At 42.0% G+C, this 20,649-nt stretch overlaps 4 protein-coding genes and 6 non-coding genes across 11 annotated transcripts; 2 read left to right on the top strand and 8 right to left on the bottom strand.

Moving 5' to 3' along the window:
* Window positions 1-48: 48 nt before the first annotated feature.
* surf6 (surfeit 6) lies at window positions 49-2,503 on the bottom strand. The gene is made up of 4 exons (XM_055873933.1): window positions 2,126-2,503; window positions 1,695-1,925; window positions 1,442-1,524; window positions 49-1,291 (listed from the first exon to the last, which is right to left on the bottom strand). Exons 1-4 carry the CDS (start codon window positions 2,214-2,216, stop codon window positions 596-598), a joined length of 1,101 nt encoding a protein of 366 aa, XP_055729908.1. The 5' UTR covers window positions 2,217-2,503; the 3' UTR covers window positions 49-595.
* Window positions 2,504-2,519: 16 nt separating this feature from the next.
* Window positions 2,520-4,786, top strand: LOC129818213 (surfeit locus protein 1). The gene is made up of 9 exons (XM_055873943.1): window positions 2,520-2,674; window positions 2,842-2,908; window positions 3,030-3,157; window positions 3,247-3,329; window positions 3,453-3,644; window positions 3,767-3,839; window positions 3,928-4,090; window positions 4,309-4,390; window positions 4,528-4,786. Exons 1-9 carry the CDS (start codon window positions 2,612-2,614, stop codon window positions 4,589-4,591), a joined length of 915 nt encoding a protein of 304 aa, XP_055729918.1. The 5' UTR covers window positions 2,520-2,611; the 3' UTR covers window positions 4,592-4,786.
* A 1,012-nt stretch (window positions 4,787-5,798) lies between these two features.
* On the bottom strand, window positions 5,799-8,958 carry rpl7a (ribosomal protein L7a). The gene is made up of 8 exons (XM_055875720.1): window positions 8,950-8,958; window positions 8,052-8,172; window positions 7,687-7,836; window positions 7,247-7,387; window positions 6,960-7,039; window positions 6,579-6,709; window positions 6,278-6,347; window positions 5,799-5,938 (listed from the first exon to the last, which is right to left on the bottom strand). Exons 1-8 carry the CDS (start codon window positions 8,956-8,958, stop codon window positions 5,834-5,836), a joined length of 807 nt encoding a protein of 268 aa, XP_055731695.1. The 3' UTR covers window positions 5,799-5,833.
* LOC129819243 (small nucleolar RNA SNORD36) lies at window positions 6,422-6,488 on the bottom strand. Its single transcript, XR_008754074.1, has one exon. It is a non-coding gene; the product is annotated as a small nucleolar RNA SNORD36 (small nucleolar RNA).
* Window positions 6,806-6,882, bottom strand: LOC129819240 (small nucleolar RNA SNORD36). The gene has a single exon (XR_008754071.1). It is a non-coding gene; the product is annotated as a small nucleolar RNA SNORD36 (small nucleolar RNA).
* LOC129819241 (small nucleolar RNA SNORD36) lies at window positions 7,116-7,187 on the bottom strand. Its single transcript, XR_008754072.1, has one exon. It is a non-coding gene; the product is annotated as a small nucleolar RNA SNORD36 (small nucleolar RNA).
* Window positions 7,513-7,581, bottom strand: LOC129819250 (small nucleolar RNA SNORD24). Its single transcript, XR_008754081.1, has one exon. It is a non-coding gene; the product is annotated as a small nucleolar RNA SNORD24 (small nucleolar RNA).
* Window positions 7,921-7,989, bottom strand: LOC129819249 (small nucleolar RNA SNORD24). Its single transcript, XR_008754080.1, has one exon. It is a non-coding gene; the product is annotated as a small nucleolar RNA SNORD24 (small nucleolar RNA).
* LOC129819242 (small nucleolar RNA SNORD36) lies at window positions 8,243-8,318 on the bottom strand. Its single transcript, XR_008754073.1, has one exon. It is a non-coding gene; the product is annotated as a small nucleolar RNA SNORD36 (small nucleolar RNA).
* A 50-nt stretch (window positions 8,959-9,008) lies between the features above and the next one.
* med22 (mediator complex subunit 22) lies at window positions 9,009-20,590 on the top strand. 2 transcript variants are annotated; one of them, XM_055873944.1, is made up of 5 exons: window positions 9,009-9,117; window positions 11,024-11,171; window positions 11,415-11,495; window positions 11,818-12,026; window positions 19,544-20,590. In XM_055873944.1, the coding sequence occupies exons 2-5, from the start codon at window positions 11,049-11,051 to the stop codon at window positions 19,743-19,745; spliced, it is 615 nt and encodes a 204-aa protein (XP_055729919.1). In that variant the 5' UTR covers window positions 9,009-9,117; window positions 11,024-11,048; the 3' UTR covers window positions 19,746-20,590. The 2 variants fall into 2 exon arrangements, with proteins under 2 accessions (XP_055729919.1, XP_055729920.1); XM_055873945.1 differs by lacking the exon at window positions 19,544-20,590 and having other exon boundaries at window positions 11,818-12,036.
* Window positions 20,591-20,649: the final 59 nt, after the last annotated feature.

The following is a 20,649-nucleotide window of genomic DNA, read 5'->3' as shown; positions in this document are numbered from 1 at the left end:
ACGCGCCAATGAAATGATTTAATAAATAATTAACCATCAGTCGCTACCTTAGTGTTTCATTTGTTTATATAAACACCCATTAATAGGTCTATGAATCACTCAATCTATAAGAGTCAGTGTGCACCACATATGGCAATAATGTGTTCCCAATGCTATTTGTATGGCGCTTTCAAACAAATGAATACAGGGAAGATAATATGGGCATATTTCTTAAGTTCAATTACGTTTAGCAAAACATTGATATTCAATATAGAGAAATCACCTGAAGTTGGGTATTTTAAACTGAAGTTTACACTTTCAATACAGTACATCCATGGCATGTGTCGACCATTGCGACCAACTGAATAAAAAGTAAAAAAGCAAGCATTGATTTGACAGAGAGTTCTGGTTATTCAAACCTCGAGGAAGCCTGTATTGGGTCTTTGCCCTGTCCAGTGGCTTTTAACATAAGTCCAAAGCATTATGAATATTATGTGGGACACTGGACAAAGCACCATGCCACAAAAAAAGCAGTAGGGCTCAATCAAAAAGACATGTTCATCAATTAATCAGTCCATTTTCCATAACCCTCAGCTTGACCCTCCTCCCCACCCACCTACACCTTCTTCAGGTCTTCCGGCAGCACGCGGCCCCTCTTCCTGGCCCGGTCCTTTTTCTTCTCCACTTTGCCCTTGTTGTTCTTCTGGATGTTCCTGCGTCTCTTGTCCTGTCGCCTTTGCATCTTCTCCACCACCGTCTCGCTGCGGTCCGTCCACTTCTTCTTCCGCTGCGAGCGCATCTTCTCTTTCCTCTTGAGCGAGGCCCTCAGCAGGTCCTCATCATCCTTGATCTTCAGACCCTCTGCCTTGTACAGCACATTGGTCCACTTCATCTTCTCCTCCTGCACCTTGGCCTTGCCCTCATCCTTCTCCCGCAGCTCCTCCAGCTTAGCCTTGCGAGCCTCCACACGCCCCAGCAACTGCTTGTAGTTCTTGCCCACCAGCGGTGTCAGGCCGCCTTTTATCCGGTTCTTCTTCTCCTTCTTCTTCTGCTCTTTGTCCAAGAACCCACCATCGCCCAGCTCCACCTTGTTGAAGACGATGGCCGTCTCGTCCCGCTTGCCCGCAGCTGGTGCGGTGGGAGGAGGAGGGGCCTCTTCCCTTTTGATCTCAGGCTCATACTCTAAGCCAGCTTTCTCAGCGAGCTTCTTAATGAGGAACTCTTTACGCTTCCTCTTCTTGCGCTCCCTCTCCTGCTTTCTCTTCTCTCGCTTCTTCTGCACCTCCTCAGAGGATGGGTCCTTAGGGGTTCCCTACAGGAAGAAAAGGGGATGTAAGGTTAGTTGTAGGCTATATCAACAGACATGTGCATTGCCAAGTCATGACAGTCAACTGTGGATCGGTTATGAGACATTTTACCGCATGTAGACACTGAACAACCGCTTAGACAACCTAACTCATACCTGCCCACGAGACTCCTCAATCTTCTCATGAAGTCTCTGCCGTAGAATATCTACTGTGGAGAATTTAGTACCCGGCTTTTCACCTTCAGGGTGAGAACAAAAGTCAGTGAAGAGTACAATAATGTCTCTGACATGGCTATTACACCATTTATATTGCACCTAGACAAAAAACAAAGAGGAAAGGCAAGTATCACCAGAAGATGTTAGGAAGTTGAGCATCATTTGAGGACAGGACATCAATATATAACTTTACCTTTGGGCTTCTGTTTAGTCTCAACCACCACCCCATTTGGAACTGTAGCTTTTGAGACCTTCAATTCTGCTACACCAGGTGCTCTCTGTGCTGGGGTGATGACAAGCTTCTTGTTAGGCTTCAAAGGTAACTTCTGGTGTTTCGCTACGTTGCTGTTTACACTTATCTGCTTGTGATTGGTTTTGTTCCTCTTCTTTGGAGGGCCAGCCACACGTCCACCTTGAAAAGGGACTTCATTCATGGAGACAACATGTTAGGTTGTACAAGTACAGATGAAAATGCCTATACATTGGAGGGGTGTTTATTGCTAAGTCAGTGATGCTAGACGTTCATTGATTAACATCAGCAACCATCTAAAATGTATTCAAAAACAGTTATCATACAAATTAAAACATGCAGCTAGCTAATAGATAGAACCTGAAAACATTTACCAAATGGCCTATTCCTTGGTTCTTGCTGTTGAGCACATACTTTACTCGCCAATTTCTGAAGGTATGAGTCCTTTGAAGCAAGACTTGCCATTTCTCGAACAAAAAAAAAATCGACAACCACGAATCTGCTAACAATAAATAGCCACTAGCTAATGTAAAGTCCCTCTTCAAACAGAAAGTACGAGCGAGATGTTGCAGGTCATCTTTCTGATACCCAATGGTGAATAAATAACTTTACTTATGATGATCAAAATAAAATTGCAACATTTGCTGTTAAAATGACAACCAAAGACAGAAAGCATAAAAAGTACTAGCTAGCTACAAATGCACGTGTACAGACTGAAATGGGCGTCACATTGAAGTCAGGTTGGACCGGATGTAGTTACACCCAACACAATCCCTCCTGCACACAGGACATGTAAGTTATTTTGCCAGTTGCCTTGTCAAATTGACTATCTCTTTGTGTTCACCATATTTTCAGTAACTATGGGCAGTTTAACATTTATGTTCGCGTGCTCTGCTAAGACCTTGAAGATGATCAAAAATAACGTAAGTTGATATAGCTACAGTACATGGCTACTGTATTTAAAGTATTAATATCTTAAGAGCAAACGTTAACTAGCGTTAGCTAGCTTGCTGTTGCATAATTTCCAGTGACCTAACTTACAGTTAGACTGCTGATGTAATGATGTAGGTGAATGCATTTCTCTTTTCAGTCACATGCAATTTATTTCAAGAGGACTCTCTTATTGCCACGACTGCCTCTCTTCAAACAATCAGAAGGTAATGTTTCAGACATATTCATAGCTAGCAAACTAGCCATGTGATTCAATGACCGACGCTTACCATTTCATAACGTTAATTCGAAACGGTTATAGCTCTGACACCTTTCCAAACACTCCAGGCAAGTGTATCAACTTAGGTCGACTGTCAAGCTCCACAGCTGCCAGGGCAGCGAAGGGAGAGGACTCCTTCCTCAAATGGCTCCTGCTTCTGATTCCTGTCACCACATTTGGTCTTGGGACATGGCAGGTATGGCTCCATTAAACAGTAGTTCAAATGGCAGTACCTCTAGAATGGATATGACAAATTATACTGACCTAAGCAACTCTTCTACTCAGGTGAAACGTCGGGAATGGAAAATTAAGTTGATTGCAGAACTGAGAAGTCTTACCTCCGTGGAACCCATTCCTCTTCCTATTGAGTGAGGAACACATGCACACAAGTTATCAGACAGATAAGTACACATAATTACGCTGTCTTGATTTTTTTAGTTCAGACTGGAAGTGTTTGTAATGTTCTTGTTATGCATGTCTTTGCTTCCTAGTCCTCTGGAGTTGAACAATCTGGAGTACAGGAGAGTAAAGGTGCGTGGGCACTATGACCACTCCCAGGAGATGTACATCTTACCACGCTCGCCTGTCGACCCAGAGAAAGAGGCAAGGGAGGCAGGCCAGCTGTCATCCAGTGGAGATACTGGAGCCAATGTCGTTACCCCGTTCTACTGCAGTGACCTAGGGTAAGACACACACACACACATCGCAATTGCTGCTACCAGTATGTGTGTGTATGTGAGAGCTCCAAAATGTTAGGACATTATTGTCTCCTTACACTGTTGACATTATTGTATATATTTCACAGGATCACGATCCTTGTAAACAGAGGATATGTTCCTAGGAAGAAGATCAAACCAGAAACCAGGATGAAGGGACAGGTAAATCCCCCCTCCCCCCATATTCATTGTCTAATTCAAGACTCAAAGTTGTCATGGGTGATGATTTTGTCATGGCGCTGCTCTGTAGGTGGATGACGAGGTTGACCTGGTAGGTGTGGTGAGGCTGACAGAGATCCGCAAACCCTTTGTGCCACAAAACAACGTGGAGCACAACCGCTGGCACTACCGCGACCTGGAGACGATGGCTAGAGTCACAGGGGCCGAGCAGATCTTCATTGATGCTGACCTGGGTACAGCTCTCAGTATTACCCTATTTAGACAATACACTTTGATTTAATTGCATGATATGAGAAAATAAGGTATGTGAAAGACTGAATGGTGATTAACATTCCCTGTAGCTGAGGTTTGGAATAACAGTAAATCCTTTTTTTTTTTTTATCTCAAGTGAGTTGGTAGTGTGTGTTTCATTGAGAATGAATGGAAAGCTAAGGTTTGTTAATATTCTCAGCCAGCACAATTCCGGGTGGACCTATAGGAGGACAGACCCGAGTCACCCTCAGGAATGAACATATGCAGTACATTATGACGTGGTAAGTTGTCATTTTTCATATCACTGTCCTTATTTTTTTCTTCACTGTGAGCCTCTATGGCTTGCATAACTAAAAGTAGAACTAGAATCACTTGAGCTGTATGCATATCCAATGAGTGCTTCTCTTCCTCTCTGTAGGTATGGCCTCTGTGCAGCAACCTCTTACATGTGGTATGCCAAGTTCATCAAAAGGATTGTGTGATACAGCCTGCAATGGCTTGAGTAGTGTAAATTAATACAATGTTTTTGTCATGAATATATATATATAGCCAGATCATGGCAGTATAGAAGCTGCTGTAGGTACTTAGTCTTGGTTTTAGTTAAAATGTACACTTAAACAAATGCAACATGTAAAGTTGTTGGTTTCATGAGCTGAAATAAAAGATCCCATACATTTTCCAAATAGAAATTATTTCTTTACAAACCGCTTAATGAGCATTTCTCCTTTGCCAAGATAATCCAACCACATGACAGGTGGCATATCAAGAAGTCGATTAAACAGCAGGATCATTACACAGGTGCACCTTGTGCTGGGGACTAAAGGCCACTAATGTAGTCACACAATGCCCTAGATGTCTCAAGTTGAGGGTGTGTAATTGGCATGCGGACTGCAGGAAAGTAGAGCTGAGCCGTTGCCAGATACATTTAATTTCTCTACCATAAGCCACCATCGTTTTAGAGAATTTGGGAGTATGTCCAACCTGTCAACTGCAGCCCACCTGTAGGCGAGCGGTTTACAGACATAATGAACAGTGCTCCACAATGGCTGTGGGGCTATGGTATGGGCATGCATAAGCTGCGAACAACAGACTACATTTTTATAGATGGCAATTTGTGTGCACAAATACCATGACGAGAGCGAGGCCCATTTAAAAAAATCAGCGATGCGCATCTGCATTCTTAGTCATGTGAAATCCACAATTGGCCTAATGAATGATTTGAGTTAGAGGTGATCAGTCAATGGAATAGCAAGTGGGATTGTTGTGCATATGAAGTATCGTAATAAAATAGCCAAATGTATTCAGTTGTCATGTTATGATTGGGCGGTTTAAATAAGCTCAGGCCGGAGCTGTGCAATTTCAGGTAAAGCACACCACACAATGTTTCTGCTGGGTAATGCCACCTGCTGCACTGCCAACAGTGGCCTTAGGTCAGCAAGTGTAATGCACACCAGTAGTCAGCTTCACTTTTTGTCCAGGAAATTCTCCCGGCATCAAATCATACCAATGTGTCAAACATGATTGGCACCAATGGTGTATGATTTTTATTTTATAGATTCAATACACATACAAAATTTGCCACTACCTTTGACTGGCATTGATATTTGAAACTGATGTGATCAGCACAATATCCATTGAAGGTTAACATGCATAACAAGGATTCTCATTGGACAAAAAAACAAGAGCATATTTCTTGACAGACATTTATTTTGATATCAAACAGTTTATCCGAGCTTGGTGGCCAGTTCCTTGGCCTTAGCCTTCTCAAGCTTGGCAATACGGGCCGTGGACTTTGGACCCATGATACCACCCCCCCAGTGACGACGGATCTAGAAGAGGAAGCACATTGTCATGAGTTAATTCAGTGGGTGGGCAGGTTTAAATAAGTCAGTTCAGGGAGACAAAGTGGTGACTCATGTGCTTTAAGACAGACCCCCCTCAAGTTAAATACATGGTAAACGTAGGTGTAAAGGGTATTTTAAGCAAATTGCATCAGTATTCCTGGTGGGTGTCAGCATTGCTGTTAAGACAGCAAATATTCATTCCCACCTGCAAAAGCCAAAAATGAACCCACAAGATAATCCATCCATCTTCAGGACCCAAAAACATTGTGGCTTGACTACTAGACAATATTGACAAAACAGTAGCTGATCAGACTGGCCACTCACCTCCTCATATCGGTCATTGTAGTTGGTCTTGATGGCTTCCACCAACTTGGCAAGGGAACCTTTGTCTTCACTGAAAAAGTAGGAACATGTCATCTATGCATCGACAAAGTACAATTGACATCCAGGTGAACTGCACACAAACCTTTGGCTCAGGGTTAAAAAGCTTAAAGCCACACGGTTGTTCAGTTAAGAAAATCATTCATCACCGCCAAAAGGATTTCATAGATTTAAAAAGAGCACAAGCTCAACTTAAAGGTAGGCCTCAGTGCATCAATGTTTGGCTTTGCCACTTGTTACTCACGGGTTTGTCTGTGTGAAGGCGACTGAGGTACAGGTCTTTCTGTGCACCAGTCTTCCCAGCCTGGCCTTGCCCTTGACAATGCAGTAAGGGACGCCCATCTTGCGACACAGAGCAGGCAGGAAGACCACCAGCTACAGAGGAGACAAGAAAAACGACAAGTATCAATCTCTGGACAACACATTTCTGGCTGTGCCTTCTCTTCTCAACTACAATACAGGGCAGCGGTCTTAGCTCAGAATTAAAAAGCTCGTATGTTTTGATCCACATAGAGGATTCAGGTGAAGAAATTCAAGCATCATTGCAAATGACCACAAGTAATAACAGCCTGCGAAAGCTAACCCATACAGCAAGAAACAAGCCTACAAAGTTGAGTTGTCTTACCTCAATAGGGTCCACATCGTGGGCAATGACCACCAGCTGGGCCTTCTTGCTTTCCACCAGAGTGGTGACAGTGTTCACACCTAAGGGAGAATTCAACATTGATATCAAACCCACATTCAACCTTGAGTTGTTGAAATAGTCAAACAATTCATGGCTTATGCTCAGGGTTAAAAAGCTCAATAAAACTACATGATTGTTTCAGGTGAAGAAATTCAAACATCATTGCATCCACGCCAAAGTATGTATAATTTATTTTCTTCAAAAAAAGACTTCAATGTCTGCCTCACCTGCACGGAGAACAGGTGGCCTCCTTGTTGGGGTGTCTCCCTTTCCAGCGGCCTTCTGTTCAGCTCGGGCCAGCAGCCTCTGCTTCTTCTCCTGCTTGGTCTCCGGCCTGTACTTGTGGGCCAGCTTGAACAGCTGTGTGGCTGTGAGGGAAATAGAAAACCAGTACATTAACTGGCTCTGGGACATAGCAGAAAACATGACCTGCAACTCAAAATGTCTGAAGTTAGAGATCCACAAGGATAACTTTAGGGTCTTCTAAGTAAGGTGCATCAGTGATCTTGGTGGGATGTCAACATTGCTGTTCAGATAGCAAATATTATTCACATCATCTGCAAAATACCCCACAAAAATAATTCATATTCAAGACCCAGAAAATCTCCCCAAACAAACAATACACAAATCAACAGCAGAACTGATAAACGCATGCACTAAGAATTACCAGTCTGGCGGTCTAGTGCCTGGGTGAACTGGTTGATCGCTGGGGGTACCTTCAGACGCTTGTACAGGATGGAGCGCTGCCTCTGCAGGCGGATGTAGCGGGGCCATTTCACAAAGCGTGTCAAATCACGCTTTGGCTGGATGTCCTGACCTATGAACAAACATGGGGGATTAGTGCATCCAATCAGTACTGCGTAATCAGAAAAGTCAAAAGCCACTATAGTCATGGAACAAGTGCATCAGCGATCTTGGTGGGTTGTCTGCATTGTTGTTAAGATAGCAAATATTCTTTACATCATCTGCACAGGCAAGACAGAACAGTTACTTGAAATCAAATACAAATCCCAAAAGGTTCACTTTACTCACCAATGCCATAGTTCTTTGGCCTCTTCTCGAACAGGGGGTTGACCACTTTCTTGGCCTCATGCTTTTTGGCCACAGAAGGAGCTGGTGCCACCTTCTTCCCCTTAGACTTCTTGCCTTTAGGCTGTTAGAAAAAGTAGACTGGTCAGCATACATGAGAGTTTGTTCAAAGACATTTAAACAATAGTGTGGCTTTAGCTCAGGGTTAAAACGTTTTGTTTTTAATCCACATAGAAGATTCAGTTGAAGAAATTCAAAGCATCACTGCAAAAGCCAGAAATATAGTGTTCCGTGGTTATAACGAAAAGTTAAATGGAAGCTACACATCGTGACATGTAAGTTGGTTAACCAACACAAACTTTACTGCGAGGTAAGGTTAGTTATGGATACCTAGCCAGCTAAGTAAACCAACTAACTTACATCACTCGTTAACTATCCAAACAGGCATTTGGCAATTTTATGTAACGTTACACAAGGCCAGTATCCCCTTGTCTATGCGAATTGACTGCGCAGGCAGGGGGCACCGTAGTCAGTAAAACGTGCTGAAGCGAGGTTAGGCCTACTACTTGGTTGTCCATCTAGTCTTTTACCATGTACACTACCCGCCACAAGCGTGAAGCGATTTATACGTGAATACACTAGTTTAGCCGCAGAGTCGGACTCCGAATACATTAAAATGTTGTACTAGGGGGTCCCGTGTGGATAACTTCACCGGCAATATCACTGCCAATTCATGAGTTATCCGATAAAATAGCTAAATATTACCACACCATACAACGATAAAATTGGTGCTTGTGTTATGTATACCATATTATAACTTTTAGCAGATATCATAGCTTTAGAAAGAGGATGACGAGGGATGAAAACATCTAGATTTTCCCCCGAAATAAAATCCCCGTACACTCACCATGTTGGATCAGACAGAAAGGAAGTTCCATGGATTGTGGGTAATTTAAGTACCGCGATAAATGTCTGTGACGTCATAAACAATCGACGGCAGTGGTGATTTTGAACGGGATGTGCACCTTTCTATTTTCATAAATATACATTGTTGAAAACTATTTAGGAGGTACGTGATGTTTTATAATTGATATAGAACTGTATATACCATGCACAAATAGAAGACCTCAGTATTGACCAGTTGTGGTTGAGTTAATCGATTTCTCTTCATTTCTGCAAGTAGCAGGGGGTGCGTGGGTAAAATCACTGGCGAAGGCAGAAAAACAACAACTTATTACAACCTAAGCGTTGTGATATTTGCTCTAGAAATAGTGTTAGTTAATATGCATTGCACCCGTGATATACAGGCCTAAAGGCCGAGACAATAAGAAGACACACAGTGGCAGAATAAATTCAACCACACCTTTATCACAAAACCGGAGCGCAACCTCTGCCCGGTTAAGTCCACAAAGCATATTGCATGTTACAAACGCATTCGTGCAAGTAGAAAAACATGTTGACTCACCCTACTTGTAGAGAAAGCTTATGTCATCCGTCGCTCTTTCATGTTGACGAAACTGTCTATCACGCTGTCATACAGTACAGGCATTTATTTTTGGTTGTCTTAGGCTACCTGGCTAAAATGCTAGCTCGCTTGCTTGCCTGACTTACTTTCATGTGAAACGTTAGCTAGTTAAACATTAGCCTTCTATCCTCTCAGGCCAGGGGCACAACAATGTATGACTTAATGGTTGGATCAGAATTAAATCCCTATCTCCGTCCATGCCTAATATAGGAAAGGGACTATTTTAGCTAGCTAGCCACTGGAAGACAAAAACATAACTAGTAGACGCAAATTGATAGCAGTGACGTGAAATACAAACTGGCTTCCCTTGACCCCTTATTTTGCTGCACCAGGACTATTCACAGTTGAGCGCACTCAGTTTAGGCCAATGCTGATTGGCTATTATTATTTTTATTTTTTTATTATTAACTAAATGCTCGCTGGCTTCCCTTGCATTGAATGCTACTGGCCAGACAGGGGCACCGTTTTGCTTTCTCCGGTGAGATACAGTACATTCGGCCTCTTGCGAATTGAAGGAAAATGATGAAACACAGATAGACAAAAGACAAATAATTGTATTTTTTTTCTTTGTATTTTTTGGGGGGAACCCTGGCTTCTCCTGGCATCCACGAATGCCACGCCACTGTCAAGTGGAAAAAGTCAAGACATTGGCTTATGGCGCTGGAGATTGGAAGCGTCCTGTGAGAGAAAGGCATGTTGAGGTTGCCAGGGTTAGAGCAGTACAGAAAGTGTTGTATGCTGAAGCAATGAAGAGCGTGGCAGAGGAAGATGTGTACAGGGTGAGGGATTCTGAGAGGATTCCTGTGAGTAGGCAGAGACCAATAAAGCGGTATGGGAATAATATGTGCTTCAGTAAGGTGGGTTTTTTAGTATTCATAGCCATGGTTGTCAACTGTACTGCAGAAATGTAACGTAAGTCACAGAAAACAGCTGCAGAGAAGTACTTGGGACTGTTGGATCTAGGAATACAGGCATTTCGCTACACACTCAAATATGATCGCTCACGTGCGCATACACGCGCACACACACACGCAATAACTTCTGCTAAATATGTGTATGTGACCAATACAATTTGATTTGATTGTGAGGTTTTACTGCAGAAGAGTTGCAGGGGATATTGAGTGGTAGTGTTCTGTCCTCCCAGACCATTGGTCTGGAGAAGGGTTAGATAGGGTTAAATAGTGGAATTAGGTAGTGTTTTTTTGTGGGGGCTAATAGTTGGCAGGGTCATTTTAATTTCCCCCAATATTGTATTGTCGTAATTTAACGTAGGTAGGTTGTTATTATCCTCACAATCCGCCAACCCAGTCCCAAAGAAGACGAAGAAGTCAAGACATTGCATTTGATGATGCGCGTTAGCAATACCATGTCGTTTTATTTTGCTGGCTAACTACTACAGTATAACGTGGGCGTATTTTGAATGTTATGTATCTCCTTTATTTGCTTTTAGGGGTTTGTTTACATTCCTGAATACGATGGCCAATCAAAGAGCGCTCCCTCAAAGCAAGGAGAGTCTTCTTCAGAACTACAACAAAAGACTGAAGGATGATATCAGGTCCATTCTAGATAACCTCACAGAAATCATAAAAACCGCAAAGGTAGCTGTACCGTTACGGTATTGTGTGTGTGTGTGTGTGTGTGTGTGTGCGTGCGTGCGTGCGTGATCACATTTGAGTGTGTGAGACAGTGTGTGTTTGTATGTGTGAGCAAGAGAGAGAGAGAGAAACAGACAAAGGAGTTTTTTCCTAACGTTTTTTTTTACTGAAAGAATGACGGTTTAACCCATAAAGTCATTCTATCTCTACTGTTCAACCAAAATGTGTTGTGTTGTTTTGCTCCAGGTAGAGGACGAGACACAGGTCTCTCGGGCTACCCAGGCTGAGCAGGACCACTATGAGATGCACGTCAGAGCAGCCAACATTGTAAGTACATGCCAGCCAGACTCCCTCAAGACTAGGAGAGCTTTCCTTCAACTTTAAACCCCTTGCTTAGGGAAGTTAATGGTTGAGTTGGAATTCAACCCTGGGTCATGTTCATTTGGGCCTGCAATGGAAAACATTTGAAAACATGTTGTAACCGAAAACTCAAATGAGCGTTTCTTATTGAACAATTTCAGGTAGTCCCACCCTGTTTCAGTCTGTTTCTTCCCCATTTGTTGCATAATGTACATGACCCTGTATTGAGTGCATGTTACAAGGCAAAAGCACCAGTGATAATCCCAGTGGTTTGTTGTTGTGTCTGAAGGTGCGTGCGGGCGAGTCCCTGATGAAGCTAGTGTCGGACCTGAAACAGTTCCTGATCCTCAACGACTTCCCGTCGGTCAACGAGGCCATCAGCCTGCAGAACCAGCAGCTGCGCTCGCTGCAGGAGGAGTGCGACAAGAAGCTCACCTCGCTCCGTGACGAGATCGCCATCGACCTGTACGAGCTAGAGGAAGAATATTACTCCTCCAGGTACAAGTAGGCTCATACTGCACAGTCGAGGTTCGGTTGGTCCACTCTATCATGACTTATAGCCCCTATTCCCCCTCACCGTCGTGCCTTATGAAGAGTTTATCTTACCCCACCACCTCAGTCATCGCCATTAGTCTTTTAGTGTCTCTGTATATTGCGTCAACTTCAATAGAATATCCAAATGCTGGTTTTAATAGCAAAATAGATGGTTGATCTATGGACAAAGTTATTTTCCAATACATTCACCATGAGAAATCTAATCTCATTTGGTTGAAAATTAAATGATGTGCCTTGTTTGTAATGCCTCTGAAAGTTTTTTTTATTACCTCATGTATGATAGATTGTAGGTCTCAACATGGTAAATGTTATACCCAATCATAAGTGTGGTTCTAGTGTACACTATATATACAAAAGTATGTGGACACCCCTTCAAATGTGTGGTTTCTGCTATTTCAGCCTCACCTGTTGCTGACAGGTTTATAACATCGAGCACACAGCCATGCAATCTCCATAGACAAACATTGGCAGGAGAATGTCCTTACTCGAGCTCAATGACTTTCAACGTGGCACCGCCATAGGATTCCAACTTTCCAACATGTTATTTCGTTAAATTTCTGCCCTGTTAGAGCTGCTCCAGTCAACTGTAAGTGCTGTTATTATGAAGTGGAAACGTCTAGGATCAACAACGGCTCAGCCGCGAAGTGGTAGCCACACATGCTCACAGAACACGACTGCAGAATGATGAAGTGCGTAGCGCGTCTGTCCTCATTTGCAACACTCACTACCGAGTTCCAAACTGCTTCTGGAAGCAACGTCAGCACAATAACTCTTCGTCGGGAGCTTCATGAAATAGGTTTCCATGGCCGAGCAGCCGCACACAAGTCTGAGATCGCCATGCGCAATGCCAAGCGTCGGCAAGAGTGCTGTAAAGTTTGCCGCCATTGGAGCCTGGAGCATTGGAAATGCATTCTCTGGAGTGATGATTCATGCTTCACCATTTGGCAGTCCAATGAATTAATCTGGGTTTGGTGGATGACAGGAGAACGCTACATGCCCGAATGCATAGTGCCAACTGTAAAGTTTGGTTGAGGAGGAATAATGGTCTGGGGCTGTTTTTCATGGTTTGGGCTAGGCCCCTTAGTTCCAGTGGAGGGAAATCTTAATGCTACAGCATAAAATGACATTCTAGACAATTCTGTGCTTCCAACTTTGTGGCAACAGTTTGGGGGAAGGCCCTTTCCTGTTTCAGCATCTCAAAGCACCCGTGCAAAAAGCGAGGTCCATACAGAAATGGTTTCTTGAGATCGGTGTGGAAGAACTTGACTGGCCTGCACAAAGCCCTGACCTCAACCCAATCGAACCCCTTTGGGATGAATTGGAACGCTGACTGCGAGCCAGGCCTAATCGCCCAACATCAGTGCCCGACTTCAGTAATGCTCTTGTGGCTGAATGGAAGCAAGTCCCCGCAGCAATGTTCCAACATCTAGTGGAAAGCCTCCCAGAAGAGTGGAAGCTGTTATAGCAGCAAAGGGGGTACCAACTCCATATTAATGCCCATGATTTTGGAATGAGACGTTCAACGAGCAGGTGTCCACGTACTGTTGGTCATGTAGTGTATCTAGTTGCTGTATTCTTCCTCAGTTGTTTGTAATAGGCTGATGACTGAGAGAACATACAGTTGAAGTCAGAAGTTTACATACACTTAGGTTGGAGTCATTAACTTGTTTTTCAACCACTTCAACCACAAATTTCTTGTTGACAAACTTTAGTTTTGGCAAGTCGGTTAGGACATCTACTTTGTGCATGACACAAGTAATTTTTCCAACAATTGTTTACAGACAGATTATTTCACTTATAATTCACTGTATCACAATTCCAGTGGGTCAGAAGTTTACATACACTAAGTTGACTGTGCCTTTAAACAGCTTGGAAAATCCAGAAAATGGTCATGGCTTTAGAAGCTTCTGATAGGCTAATTGACATAATTTGAGTCAATTGGAGGTGTACCTGTGGATGTATTTCAAGGCCTACCTTTAAACTCAGTGCCTCTTTGCTTGACATCATGGGAAAATCCAAAGAAATCAGCCAAGTACTCAGAAAAACAATGGTAGACCTCCACAAGTCTGGTTCATCCTTGGGAGCAATTTCCAAACGCCTGAAGGTACCACGTTCATATGTACAAGCAATAGTACACAAGTATAAACACCATGGGACCACGCAGCCGTCATACCGCTCAGGAAGGAGACGCGTTCTGTCTCCTGGAGATGAACGTACTTTGGTGCGAAATGTGCAAATCAATCCCATAACAACAGCAAAGGACCTTGTGAAGATGCTAGAGGAAACAGGTACAAAAGTATCTATATCCACAGTAAAACGAGTCCTATATCGACATACCCTGAAAGGCCGCTCAGCAAGGAAGAAGCCACTGCTCCAAAACCGCCATAAAAAAGCCAGACTACGGTTTGCAACTGCACATGGAGACAAAGATCATACTTTTTGGAGAAATGTCCTCTGGTCTGATGAAACAAAAATAGAACTGTTTGGCCATAATGACCATTGTTATATTTGGAGGAAAAAGGGGGAGGCTTGCAAGCCGAAGAACACCATCCCAACCGTGAAGCACAGGGGTGGCAGCATCATATTGTGGGGGTGCTTTGCTGCAGGAGGAACTGGTGCACTTCACAAAATAGATGGCATCATGAGAAAAGACAATTATTTGGATATATTGAAGCAACATCTCAAGACATCAGTCAGGAAGTTAAAGCTTGGTTGCAAATGGGTCTTCCAAATGGACATTGACCCCAAGCATACTTCCAAAGTTGTGGGAAAATGGCTTAAGGAAAACAAAGTCAAGGTATTGACTTGAGTGGAAGCAATGCAGGTGCTTCTACACCTGCATTGCTTGCTGTTTGGGGTTTTAGGCTGGGTTTCTGTACATCACTTCGAGATATTAGCTGATGTACGAAGGGCTATATAAAATAAACTTGATTGATTGATTGATATTGGAGTGGCCATCACAAGGCCCTGACTTCAATCCTATAGAACATTTGTAGGTAGAACTGAAAAATCAAGGAGGCCTACAAACCTGACTCAGTTACACTAGCTCTGTCAGGAGGAATGGGCCAAAATTCACCCAACTTATTGTGGGAAGCTTGTGGAACGCTACCTATAACATTCACCCAAGTTAAGCAATTTAAAGGCAATGCTACCAAATAATAATTGAATGTATGTAAACTTCTGACCCACTGGGAATGTGATGCAATAAATAAAAGCTGAAATAAATCATTCTCTCTACTATTATTCTGACATTTCACATTCTTAAAATAAAGTGGGGATCCTAACTAGAGGTCGACCGATTAATCGGAATGGCCGATTTTAATTAAGGCTGATTTCAAGTTTACATAACAATCGGTAATCGGCATTTTTGGGCACCGATCATGGCCGATTACATTGCGTTCCACGAGGAGACTGCGTGGCAGGCTGACTACCTGTTATGCGAGTGCAGCAAGGAGCCACGGTAAGGTGCTAGCTAGCATTAAACGTATCTTATAAAAAACAATCTTAACATAATCACTACACATGGTTGATGATATTACTAGTTTATCTAGCTTGTCCTGCGTTGAGTATAATCGATGCGGTGCCAGTTAATTTATCATTGAATCTTAGCCTACTGATTTAACGAGGGCATTTGTGAAAAAAGCACTGTCGTTGCACCAATGTGTACCTAACTTTAAACATCAACACCTTTCTTAAAATCAATACACAAATATATATTTTTAAACCTGCATATTTAGTTAATATTGCCTGCTAACATGAATTTCTTTTAACTAGGGAAATTGTGTCACTTCTCTTGCGTTCTGTGCAACAGAGTCAGGGTATATGCAGCAGTTTGGGCCGCCTGGCTCGTTGCGAACTGTTTGAAGACTTTCTGCCTAACAAAAACAGCCAACTTCGCCATACGAGGAATGAATTAACAAAAGCGCATTTGCGAAAAAAACACAATCGTTGCACGAATGTACCTAACCATAAACATCAATGCCTTTCTTAAAATCAATACACAGAAGTATATTTTTTTAAACCTGCATATTTCGTTAAAAGAAATCCAGGTTAGCAGGCAATATTAAACTAGGGAAATTGTGTCACTTCTCTTGCGTTCATTGCACGCAGAGTCAGGGTATATGCAACAGTTTGGGCTGCCTGGCTCGTTGCGAACTAATTTGCCAGAATTTTACGTAATTATGATAAAACATTGAAGGTTGTGCAATGTAACAGGAATATTTAGACTTATGGATGCTACCCGTTAGATAAAATACGTAACGGTTCCGTATTTCACTGAAAGAATAAACATTTTGTTTTCGAAATGATAGTTTTCGGATTTGACCATAATAATGACCTAAGGCTCGTATTTCTGTGTGTTATTATGTTATAATTTAGTTATGATTTGATATTTGAAAAAGCAGTCTGACTGAGCGGTGGTAGGCAGCAACAGGCTCGTAAGCATTCATTCAAACAGCACTTTAGTGCGTTTACCATCAGCTCTTCGCTGTGCTTCAAGCATTGAGCTGTTTATGACTTCAAGCCTATCAACTCCCGAGATTAGGCTGGTGTAACCGATGTGAAATGGCTAGCTAGTGGGGTGCGCGCTAATAGCGTTTCAAACGGTGACATCACTCGCTCTGAGACATTGAAGTAGTTGTTCCCCTTGCTCTGCAAGGGCCGCGGCTTTTGTGGAGCGATGGGTAACGATGCTTTGAGGGTGACTGTTGTCGATGTGTTCCTGGGGCGAGGAGAGGGACGGAAGCTATACTGTTTCACTGGCAATACTATAGTGCCTATAAGAACATCCAATAGTCAAAGGTATATGAAATACAAATGGTATAGAGAGAAATAGTCCTATAATTCCCATAATAACTACAACCTAAAAGTTCTTACCTGGGAATATTGAAGACTCATGTTAAAAGGAACCACCAGCTTTCATATGGTCTCATGTTCTGAGCAAGGAACTTAAACGTTAGCTTTCTTACATGGCACATATTGCACTTTTACTTTCTTCTCCAACACTTTGTTTTTGCATTATTTAAACCAAATTGAACATGTTTCTTATTTATTTGAGTCTAAATTGATTTCATTGATGTATTATATTAAGTTAAAATAAAAGTGTGCATTCAGTATTGTTGTAATTGTCATTATTACAAATAAATAAAAATAAATAAATAGGCCGATTAATCGGTATCGGCTTTTTTGGTCCTCCAATAATCGGTATCGGTATCGGCGTTGAAAAATCATAATCGGTCGAACCTCTAATCCTAACTGACCTAAGACAGGGAATTTTTACTAGGGTTAAATGTCAGGAATTGTGAAAAACTGAGTTTAAATGTATTTGGATAAGGTTTATGTAAACTTCCGACTTCAACTGTATACCGTTTATAGGTAGGTATCTAGGTAACACATTCTAAAGCTTTACAGTCAGTATTTGTGGGCTGGTGAGTGGGTGTAGTTGTGTGCTGAAATGTGGATAAGATCCTTTATTAAACTATTCAATCATGTAATTGAAAGATTTGTGTTAACTCAGAGCAAACGGCTCAGGAAGGGAAATGTAAGAAAACACATGTTAAAAATGCTTTCATTGCAAAATACTTGGAATCTAATGAAGAAGAAAAACTGTTACAATCACAAAATCACTGGAAGATCATTTCTACAAGCAAAAGTATTATGTCTTTATAACCCTAATTATAAATTGTGGATGTATAGGTCCATTAACCAACACACCAGGCATTTGTGTTATTTATTTTCTATTGAATGGTTTTAGACTAGAAAGTGCTAGACAAATCTAATCTCTATGAGGGTTCCAGAAACTTTGCATTGAACGGAATCCGGTGATGTATCTGAATGATTCTGTTCCCAGACAGTTGACCAAGCCAGTAACCGTGCAAACTGTGTTCACAAAGCATGCACTGTTGCACACATATCAACTATGGCAATATGTATTTAGTCTGTGTCAGTCACCTGCATAGACCAATGATGTATATAAACCCTGGATTGCTGATGCAATCTATTGACCATTGAGAGGCTTTGATGCCACCGGTTGGCCATATTTGCATTGCCCATTAGGAGCAGTCCTCCATAGGAATGAATGGAATTCTACAGTATTTCAATTTAAATGTTTCAAGGACAAAATTGCATGTATTTAAGTGTTTTGTTGTTGTAGTGGCGACAGTAACATTAGTAATCTCCCCAAATTATACTTTGTAAGGACTTAATAGCTCACAATATAATGTAAAAGTATGCATTAAGGTATCTGTAATAGAATAAATGTGGCAAAAACGAATGTAGACATTAATAAATGCATTTCTATTCAATTCTTTACACTGGTGGGGGCGTGTCAAGATGGAGGCACGGTGGCTTCAACACAGCGCCCTCTATTGGTCATACAGTGTGTTTATATATATATATATATATATATAGATCATTGGCATAGACCAAGTCTTTTATCTTTATAAACACTGAAAAATAAACTAGAGACAAAACAATGTAATTCTCTGTCTAATTTATTTAACTGTGAGAAATCTAGCTGTCTCTAGATGTTGCTTTTCGGCATGCAAGATGTTGTATCCCCTCTTTTTCTCTGCCTGTGCATTTCCTGTTCTTTGCCCTGCATCAGGATCTAATGCACTTCTGGGAGTAAGATTACACAGCTAGGTGATATAAACTAGGGTTGTCACGACTCAAGTATCGTGATACTACGATACCTGATTTTCCTTGGCAAAAAGGAAAACACAAAGCAGACTTAACTCCTTGGTCCTTTAAAAACCCACTGTATGTGACATATAGTGTGCTATAGCTTGGAAAAGAAACATGGGATTCTGGGTGACAACATCAGGCTGCTGTTTTTCTGACATTAGGACTGTTTTCCTCAGGAAATTCAGTATGCCTCATGTTTTGATTCCTTCCCACGATACCTCAGAGTATCACATTACTTGTATCGCAACAACCCTAATACCAACAACTAGTGTATCTAACAGTCAGTTACAGATGACCCAACTCTACGTTTACATTTGAGGCATTTAGCAGACGCAATTAGTGTTACATGCCATGCTCAAGGGCACATCGACAGATTTTTCACCTACTCATTGACCCTTTGCTCCAGGTCATGTTTCATTGATTGTGTTGCATTTGGAAATGGAAACAAAACAAGCAATGAATGTGTCCAGTTTACCATCTTTGAGACTGCATTGCAGCTGTTAATAGCGAAGACGAATGAAAGACTAGAGACACATTTATTTAGGGAAATGATCACAGCACCAGACACTAGACCTAGCTAACATTACTCTGGAATCCTTTTAGAGCTTAAGCTTGTACTTCATACTGCTGTTTCCTGCGTTTTGTGTGCATCATTCCTGTGTCTGTCTCTATAATGCAGGTGTGTGTCTGTACTCTACCAGATGTTTCAGACACACACCTCTCTTCTCTGTGCTTTGCTGATTCTATACCCCTCTATGGTTTTTGTTCTGGTAAAGCTACGGTCAGTGGGACAGTACCGACCTGCCCCTGTGTGAGGCCTACTGGCGTTGGGACAGTTGGGCGTCCCCGGACGGGGGCGCCACCTCCGGGTCAGCACAGGGGGTCGAGGAGGACACAGACGGACCTGCCTCCCAGGAGACCACCCCCAAACATCACCTCAACGGACACGGGACCACCGCCGCGGCAGACAAGCCCTAAAGCACTGGAGCAGACCACATATGGATGTAGAATGGACCTCTCCCTCCAACACCGTGTCACTCAGACTCTCACAGTGGTACGTAGATTAGTGTTAATGTATCATAGTCTATCCATGTACAGTATGACAAGTCTTCCACTGTCAGTGTGTCTGGTGGAAATGGGGGGCAAGCAAAACTGAACCGAACTGAAGACCTTTAATGTTTCTAAAGGGTATTCCTCTGTATACTTTAAGAATACAAGGGAACAGTATGAAGCATTGATAGTATGATGAACACTGTTGATAAGCTAACGTTACACTCCAACTGCACAAATATCACACATACTTTATTCAATCAATAATGGTAATTTATCTAAGGTTGCTTCTGATAGTTTGTAAATGCTGTAAGCTCTGTAGCAAGGTATCTGACCAAATGGATAGAGTATAATTATATATTTTTTTAAATGCGTTTGAACAAGATTAGAAATAATGCTTAATGCAACTAGTGTGAAGACTATTAGCTGGCCCAAACAATTTTAAAACTGCGTCTCCCAAAAATCTAACCAAGATTTGTTTTTGCCCTGTCTGTCTAATATCCCCATTACATACACTTGTTGAGATTTAGTTCTAAAGACATTTCAGTTACCCCAGTGGCAGAAACATGGTGCATTACGGATGCCAATTTCTTTATTTAGGTTAAAACGTGTCTAAATGTATGACCATAAGACTGCATGTTATGCAATTGTATGGATGTTATGTTCTTGGATTACTTTTGTAGCATTGTTTTTGTAATATTGCAATTTCAGTTAGTAAGCTTTTAATTGCATGAAGAATTAGACAAGTGAATAAAACACCATTATAAACTCAAGCCTGTCTCTAATCTTTAAAAAAAAGATTTCTGGAACAATCCAAAAATAGTCGGCTATT

The sequence above is a fragment of the Salvelinus fontinalis genome, chromosome 21, assembly GCF_029448725.1.
Source record: "Salvelinus fontinalis isolate EN_2023a chromosome 21, ASM2944872v1, whole genome shotgun sequence".
Lineage (NCBI taxonomy): Eukaryota > Metazoa > Chordata > Actinopteri > Salmoniformes > Salmonidae > Salvelinus > Salvelinus fontinalis.
The sequence above is the reverse complement of the archived record's forward strand: the minus strand, read 5'-3'. Positions and strand labels throughout refer to the sequence as shown.